The sequence below is a fragment of the Myotis davidii genome, unplaced genomic scaffold (genome assembly GCF_000327345.1).
Source record: "Myotis davidii unplaced genomic scaffold, ASM32734v1 scaffold395, whole genome shotgun sequence".
Classification (NCBI taxonomy): Eukaryota; Metazoa; Chordata; class Mammalia; order Chiroptera; family Vespertilionidae; genus Myotis; species Myotis davidii.
This window is the reverse complement of record NW_006287904.1, coordinates 5029685-5038508: the sequence shown is the minus strand read 5'-3', so window position 1 is coordinate 5038508 and position 8824 is coordinate 5029685. Positions and strand designations below refer to the sequence as shown.

The window sequence follows — 8824 nt, the reverse complement described above, 5'->3', positions numbered from 1 at the left end:
GTGTCAAGGAATTTGTGGCCGTGTTTTTAAAAAATGTACATTTACATACAGTGAAATGTTTAGTTCCTGGAGTTTGGGCAAATGCATGCACCTGTGTAGCCCACACTTCTATCAAAATATAGCAAGTTTCACCCCGCTGCTGTGGCTCAGTGGTTTGAGTGTTGACCCAGGAACCAGGAGGCCACAGTTCAATTCTTGGTCAGGGCATGTCTGGGTTTTGGACTTGATCCCCAGTGCGGGGCGTGCGGGAGGCAGCCGATCGATTTTGTTTCTCTCTCATTAATATTTCAACCTTTCTATCCTTCTCCTTTCCTCTCTAAAAAATTCAATAAAAACACATTTTAACATATATATATATGTAACATATATATATTTTTTGTATATATCAACTTCCAACCCCAGAAAGCTCCCTCACGCCTCTTCCCAGTCATTTCCCTCCCCCAGGCAACCACTGTTCTGACTTTTCCATCCTTTATCCGTTTGCCTGTCCTAAAAGGTGATATAAATGGATTTCCACAGCATTCGTATGTAGTCGGTCCTTATTACTCAGGATGTGTTTTGTGAATTTGCCTCCTGGCTAACGTGTATTGTAACCCGCAAGCCAATAGTCAGCTCTTTGGCGGTCGTTTGGGGACATGCCCAGGGCAGTGAGAAAGTTGGGCTGCCCGCAGACATTCTGGTTGAGGCCTGGACGGTGAACAAGTGTCCCGTTTGTGGTCTGTGCAGTGCCGCGCTTTTTTACATTTTTGTGCTCTTTGTTGTGACCCAAGAGCAGCGCTGAAGTGCCGCCCGGTATGCCTGAACGTGAGAGGGCTCTGACGTGCCCTAACGGAGAAGAGGTGTGTGTTACATAAGCTTCATTGAGGCGTGAGTCACAAGTACTGTTGGTGTGAGCTCAGTGTTAATAAATCAACAGTATTTACTAAGTAAGGCGTCTTTAAACAGAAACATGGGTGAAACAACGCTAGGTACTGATCAGTTGGTGAAAACGTGACCAGAGGCTCGTGGGAACCTAACCTGGTGTTTCTCTAGGATCCACGCACGGTTCAGTATCTGTGAACTCAGTATCTGCGGTGACTTTATGGGGGGCGATTTTGGGGAATGACGAGAATCCTGTAGTGCTGCAGCCTGGGCTGTTAAGTCACCGTGTCCAGTGGTGTGAAGCTTTTTTAAAAACTATATTCTTATTGATTTCAGAGAGGGAGAGAGAGAGAGAGAAACATCAATGAGGAGAGAGAATCGTTGATTGGCTGCCTCCTGCCCGCCCCACACCGGGGATTGAACTCACAACCCGGGCATGTGCCCTGACCGGGAATTGAACTGTGACCTCCTGGTTCATAGGTAACCACTGAGCCACACCGGCCGGGCGGCCTGAAGGTTAAGGCTCCCGCACGTTGCCCCACACCGCCTTCCAGGAAGTGGTCCCTTTGCTTCTGCTAACAGAGCTCCGAGCGCCCTTTCCTCTTCCCTCGGGGTCAGCTGTGATTGTTTTCCGTCTTTGCCAGCGTCAGTGACAGGTGGCATCCCTCCTTGGCGTCTGACTCCTGGCAAGGTGGCGCCTCTCTTCCTATGCGGGTGGGCCATGCCTGTGTCAGATGAGAGCTGAGAAAGCCAACGGGCCTCTGGGCGGAGAGGCCGGAGTGAGGGAAGGACAGAGAGTGGGAGCCCAAAGCTGCAGCCCCAGCGGCTGCAGGAGTCGGAGGGGCACGGGGCTCGCACGGGGATGCCCTGGGGTCTCTTCTTCCTTCGGAGAGTGGAGGCCGGGGAAGGAGGAGTGCGCTGGGCAGCCGCGAGGCCAGCTCAGCTCACAGTGACAGGGAAACTGTGATAGACACTTCCTTTCTCACGGCAGTGAAGTGAAGCCATGGCTGGTTTCGAGCAGATTTCAGAGTGAAGAAAGCAGACTGGCGCAATGGCCCCAGCGCACAGAATGCCCTTAAGTACTTCCTTTGTGGCTTGCCGAGAGTTCTCCCCCCCTTGACTTGGGAACTGCAGGGTGCGTGGCAGGGAGGGCAGAGGCAGGCAGGCCCGGGCACCAGGTTGGGTGTGGTGGTACCCATGGCTCTCAACCTTGACCGCACCTTAGCATCTTGTTCGGTGGTTTGGCGATGCCCCCAAACGGAAACCCATCCCTGGAGGCCATGGTGGGCATCTCCACGGATTCCTACAGCCGGACTTAGAAGCGGCCCCCTGCATGGGAGGCAGGGGTCATTGGTCCAGCTCTGCCCCAGACTCCTGGCACCTCTTCCAGAACCTGCTGATCCCAGAGTTGCCCAGGGCCACAGCTGAGAAAAAGCCTCACTGAACTCGTGTCTGGACTCATTCATTCAGGTGTGTTCCAGGCAGACCTGTCCCCTCCCAGCCCGCCCCCAAACGCCGACTGGATGCCCTGGCCCTTTCCACAAACCCCGGTCAGCACAGTAGGTGGGTGATGGCTGTGTGATCCCCCAGGCTGTGCAGCATCCGGCCAGCCCAGCTAGAGAGGCTGCCCCTGCATGTCCAGTGAAGGGTGGGCAGCTTCCGGAGCCACCCTTCCTCCCTGAGAGAGGAGCAGTGGCTGGAGGGGCCCAGATGAGAGCTGGGGTGCAGACCGCACCTACTGCCTAGTCTGAGGGAGCTTGTGTATTTCAGTCCTTATCGGGACAACAGAAGATGCTGACTGGTCATCACCCCGGTTGGCTGTCTGTTCAGAGGGAGGAGGGCTGCAGGGTCTCACGCTGTCGAAGGCAGGAGGCTGCATTGCTGGCTCCTGGTGTGTAAATCCCGCCTCTGCAAGGAGTGGGGAAGGTGCCACGGCCCTAAACCCGCGTTGGGTTTAGGCTCGGTGTGCGGGAGACAATTTCATACCAACTGGGGACAACTTATTTCCCAGGGAGCACCGCCCAGGCCCGGCTCGGTGGAGTCTGCATTCGATCAGTTTCACTGTGTGATTGGTCCTCAAATAATCTTCCTGGAACCTCAGTCGGGGACCTGACACTACGGGAGGCAGAGCGGTCTCTGTCCCACCCAAATCATAGGGCGGCCTCCCTTTGGCCTGTATTTGAGGTTTCTGTAGTTGAGGTTCCACTGATACTTGTTTTGAGAAAAGTTTCTCCCCCTTTAAACAGTTTGACAGCAACCCCTGCCGTGCAAAGTCGGGCCAGCCTGGCTCATATCTCAACGATGCCAATAATGTGGAGCCGAAACAATAACCAGGGTGGCGATGACAACATTAATAATAAAATGTCACGTTCCCTCAGGAATGAGACGTCCTGTTTACTTCTGGTGAGTGGGGAGCTTTAGGAAGGCCTGTTAGGGTGCTCCGGCTCCTAGAGGACATTGCATGACAGTAAGTCATAGTGTTAGGAGCGTTTGTCATCGGTGCTGTTTTTCCTTCTCTGTCCCATGGAAGTCTGTGTGTAAGGCTCCGGACGGCTGCCCAGGCCCTGACTCGCCCAAATGCAGCACACAGGCCTGGGCCATGTGGGCTGGTGACAGCCCTGGACTCTCTGCCAGCCCTGCCTGCTGCCCGAGATGTGCAGTGTCTCTCTGTTCCCCTCTCGGGCACCTCACTCCCTCCCTGGCTCAGAGGGTCACTTCCCAGCCCCTCCCATGTCCCAGGGGCCCCCTCTGGAGTTTCTGTGCCTCCAACCCCTTCTCCCAGCTGGCTCATCGCCGTCACATGAATCATCCCACAGTTGCACACATGCCTCTGGCCTTCCTCTCTGCACCTTCTCTTACCTTTCCCTGAAGCTAGACCGACCTCCCTCCCCCAGCTCTGGCTCTGAGTGCGTTCCGTGCTGCTTGGTACCTGCTGTGGGCTAGGGGCCACAGTGTATAGTAGGCCCGGCCCCCAGCAAGCTTATCTTCTGATAGAGGCGAGGAGATGTGTAATCCTAGCATGACCTGGCAGAAAGCCACAACCCACAAGAGAGGTGGGCCAAGTGCTCGAAGCATCGCTGGGGCTCTCGCCTCCTGTTGGGCATCCCTTAAAACAGGCCCCTCGTCCTTGCCCTTCCCGGGGGAATATTCTGATTTTAAAAGAATCCCATACAGCCACTTTGCGAGACCCTGTGGCAGTTTCTTATAAAACTAAACATGTGTTTACCATCCAGTCCCGCAGTCTTACTCCTTGGTATTTACCCAAAGGAACTAAAAACCTGTGTCCACACAAAAACCCACCCGTGAATGTCTACAGGAACTGCAGTCACCATTGCCCAAACCGGGGAGCAACCAAGATGTCATCATCTTTGTAGGCCACCGGATCAGCAAAGTGCGGTCCATCCCGCCGATGGAATATTACTCGGCACTAAAAAGAAACGAGCTATCAAGCCATGAAAAGACATGGAGGGACCTAGGCCCGGCGGGTGTGGCTCAGTGGTTGAGCATCAACCTATGAACCAGGAGGTCACAGTTGGATTCCTGGTCAGTCAGGGCACAGGCCTGAGTTGGGGGTTTGATCCCCAGTAGGGGGCGTGCAGGAGGCAGCCGATCAGTGATTCTCATCATTGATGTTTCTCTCTCTCTCCCTCTCCTTTTCTCTCTGAAATCAATAATATATATATATATTTAAAAGGACATGGAAGAACCTTAAATGTACACGACTAAGAGAAGCCAAGCCTGAAAAGGCCACATACACTGTATGGTCCCAGCTGCATGGCATTCTGGAAAAGGCAAAACTATGGAGACAGTAAGATCGGTGGTGCCAGATGTTAGAGGAGGGGGAGGGCCGAGGAGGCGGAGCACAAAGGATTTTCAGGGCAGGTGACATAGGGGGTGAGGAAGGAGCCCCCTGATTTTCGGGGGGCCCTTGCATGTGGCTGGAATAGACACATCTGCCAGCCAGACGGGGCTAACGGGGCCTTTGAGGCAGGGCTCTGGTTCGGTCTCTCAAACCTGCCATCGTGCGGCCTTCAGCACGTTACAGCGTCTGTCCTTCTGGGGGGCGGGCTGCAGAAAGGGCTGCTGGCTCCTTCCCTGGAAGAAGACCCAATCCGGGCCTGGCAGGCGCACTATTTCCTAAAACGTGACATTGGCTTTGGTTGCTTTTACTAGCAGAGGAGGAATAAATGTATTTCCTGCCCACGTGGTGCTTTTCTGTCCATTTACCATCTCTGAAATCAATAACATGGCTCCCCACCTACATGGCTCCCCACCTACGTGGCTCCCTGGGGGACCTTCCTGACTCTGTGACGGGCGGCCCTTCCTTGCTTTGTGTCTGTGGGAGACGGTCAGCGGTCAGCGTGGTGAGAGGATGTCAGCCAGCCCCCAGGACGGCGGAGGAGGACTAGCCCGGGGATCAGAGCGAGTGGGGGCGGGGCTGGAGCCGGGTTGAAGCAGTAGGTCTCAGCCCTCAGATCGGGAGGAAGCCAGAAGACCGAGTCGCTGGCTGGCTGCCAGGAGGGGAGGAAGGCCTGACGTGGGGAGATAACTTAGCAGGAAGCCCGGGGCCTGGCGGTTGTCTGAGTCCACTTGAAGGCGCTGTCTATTCTGCCATGCGCTTTGAGAGCAGGGGTGGGACAGCCGCTCCGCTCTTACTCCCCAAAGCACATGAGCTCACGCCTTCACTGTGAGTGGACAGCATCCCACCCACTCAGGCGCTTGGTGCTCATGCTTTCCTCCCTGGCATGGGGTCTTAAAGGCCGGTCCTCTTCCTGGGCTCACCCGTGGTCAGTGGAAGGGCTGACCATGCCCTTGACCCTCAGGGCTCCTCTGCCCTTTGCAGTAACATTTCTACAGTAGGTTCAGCTGGGAAGACGTGGTGTTGCCCCTGGGGGTGGTTTCCTTCGCGTTGGTGAGCAGCTACCTTCACGTTTGGAGGCACCATCCCGTCTGCTCGGAGCGAGCTTCGGTTGCTGTGTGATGAGCCAGCCTTTGTTGCTTGGAAATCATGAACTCTAGGGAATGATTTGCAGGCGGAAGAGTTCAAGGTGAGATGGACGTCTGTTTGCAACTTACTTTGAAATGCATCAAAAATAAATGGGCCCTGGCTGGTTTGGCTCAGTGCACACAGCATCAGCCTGCGGACTGAAGCGTCCCAGGTTCGATTCCGGTCAAGGGCACCTACCTCGGTTGCAGGCTTGATCCCCGGCCTTGGTCGGGGCATGTGTGGGAGGCAACCAGTTGATGTGTCTCTCTCACATCAATGTTTCTCTCTCTGTCTCTCCCCCTCCCTTCCACTCTCTCTAAAAATCACCGGGAAAAAAATCCTTGGGTGAGGATTAACCACCACAACAAAAACTAAGATGGATAGTTGGGTTGATCGATGTTAACAGTCATAGAATTGGGTTGGTGGGAGGGTGTTCCTGGATGATTCTTTCAATGTTTCTCCGTGTTTGAAAATTTTCATAATGTTAAAACTGAACTACAAGTTGTCTTCTCTGGAGTTTTCCATAAACGAACTCCCCCCAGAGCCAATTTCCTTGGCCGGCACCGCCAGGCGGCCTCGCGTGCTTTCTCAGGGAGTTGGCCGCAGCGCGAGGGCCCTGGGCTTGGCGTGTTCTCTGTGGACCTGATGGGTTGGTGCGAGTGCATTTCTGAAGGTGGTACCGTTAGCTCATCATCTTGGGGTGACAGGAACTGTGACACACAGGGTTTTCAGCGCTGTAGGCAGAAGGCTGGGGATTGGCAGCCCAGGGGCAGCCCGGGACAGATCGGAATCAGAGTTAGAGCAGGATGCCCGAGCCCCTGCTGACCGAGCGCGAGAGCTGGTCGCCTGCTGGACACATAGATGTGTGTACACAGAATTGATTTTTCAACAGCTTAACACCACACCATCTACTTAGACACATTCAAACCTTTTTTGAGACTACACTTTTTTTTTTACTTGCCCTTACAAGAATTACTTCTTAAATACAGACACTGCAAAGAAGTAAAAGCAGTCATAAATTTACAACCTGAAGAAACACCTCTTTACGTTTTGGTATATTTCCCTGGAAAAAAGAAATGTGTGTGTGTGTGTGTGTGTGTGTGTGTGTGTGCGCGCGCGCGTGTGCGCGTCCTGCATTCTGTACGTAATCGGTGAAGCTTTTTGCTTGCCCGGGGTGGGGGGGGCGAGTCCTTTGGAAGAGGGGCTCCAGGGCCTCCTTTCTGGGAACCAGCCCAGAGCCTGGCTGTGGTGGTGCGGCTTCGGGTTGGTCCAGACAGACGGGCAAGGGGAGGCCCTGGGGCCTGGGAGGTCTCGGAGAGCTCCCTTCATGCTGAAGCAACTCCTTGCTGAGTGCAGTGACGTTAGCACCACCCTTTTTATCCGAGCATCCACCAAATGAGGGGCCCTGCGGGAACCACTTGTGTCTCTCACGGTGACCCTGAAGGGGCCCCCTCGCCCCGATGTATGGGTGCTTGTAGATTGTGGCATTACATCCCAGGCCGGGTGTTTCCTGGCTTGCGGTAGTCAAGACAGGTGACTCCTCAGAACCCTTGGTGCCAGGCAGGCTTCGCTGCTGCTCCTGCAAACGTGCAGGGCAGGTGGAGGAACCTCTTTCCAACTAAGAACTGATGCTCAGAGACCTTAGAGCTTAACTCAAGCCACGTGGGAGGTGAGTGGGTGGACAGTTCCTGGTTGGAGCGGCTCTGTGACTACAGGTCCACCGTTTCGGCTCAGAGCCAGAGAGCCGGAGGGAGGGAGAGACCCGAAGGACTTGGAGGGATGGAGGGTGGGCGCAGGGTGCCAGGCAGGGGAGCCCAGGAGCAAGGCTAAGAGCTGAGACCCAGCACAGGGGGGTGGGGGCAGGTTGGGAAGGTGCGGGCCGGACACTTCTGTAAGAAGTGAGGAGAGTAGATGGTAGTCCGTGGTTCCCACTGAGATTGAAAGGAAACCATTGAGCTGAGATGTTGCCATCCGTGCGCTCTGCGTGTGTTCATGACAGTGCAGGGTTTTGGACTCTGTGCTAGAGACGGTGGGAGACTCTGGGGCTCCGGCAGGGAGTAGCAGACAACATGGAGCTGTGGCAGAGCGGAGGGCAGTGGGTAGGGCCTGAAGCCTAGTTCACTGTGGTGTGAGCACTGACCCTTGAAAGGCTGATGCAGGGCGAGAGAGAGAGAGAGAAAGAGAGAGAGGAAAACATTGCAAAGAGCGACCCAGGGGGGCGGGTGACATGCTGTGGATGGGGAGGAGCATCTGGCTTTGCTCACTGGCTATTTCTGACTCAGTTTATACTGTTTCCCTCCAACTCACCGGTGTGTTCTCGCCCTTGCAGGTTCCTGTGTGAAATGCAGCAAAGGGGTGTTTGGGGCCGGCCAGGCCTGCCAGGCCATGGGGAACCTGTACCACGACGCCTGCTTCACCTGTGCGGCCTGCAGTGAGTGTGTGCGGGGCGCAGCGGGGGAGGGGAAGGGCCATGGGGGCCTCAAAAGGGAGGAGAGGGAAGAGCCTCCGTCTGGAAGACGCCGCTGGCCTGGGCCCTTCGCGGTCCCACCAGAAGGCTGGCGCCTCCTGCGCAGGGTTTTGTGCCACCAGCACGGGGCCCATCACGGTCAGGTGCCTGGTCCCCGGGCACCAGGCCTCACCTGGGATGGACTTTGGCGAGACGTTGAGTGGCTTCAGAGCGCCGCCTCACCACGTCAGGCCTGTCATGCTGGAAACCTCACGCTCCAGTCCCCACTGCGCTGTCCCGTAAACTCCTGCCTGAGATGCACAGTTTGTGCATTGATCAGGACTCACTTTTTTTTTTTAAGTATATTTTATTGATTTTTTTACAGAGAGGAAGGGAGAGGGATAGAGAGTTAGAAACATTGATGAGAGAGAAGCATCGATCGGCTGCCTCCTGCACACTCCCTACTGGGGATGTGCCTGCAAACAAGGTACATGCCCTTGACCGGAATCAAACCCGGGAACCCTCAGTCC

General features: G+C 55.2%; 1 protein-coding gene across 1 annotated transcript in view; it reads left to right on the top strand.

The window, feature by feature from the left end:
* Positions 1-8824, top strand: part of LIMD1 (LIM domains containing 1) — a 61471-nt gene that overhangs the window by 13835 nt on the left and 38812 nt on the right. The window contains 1 exon segment of the mRNA XM_006759642.1: positions 8178-8279. Within this exon segment, the coding sequence (XP_006759705.1) occupies positions 8178-8279 (102 nt within the window).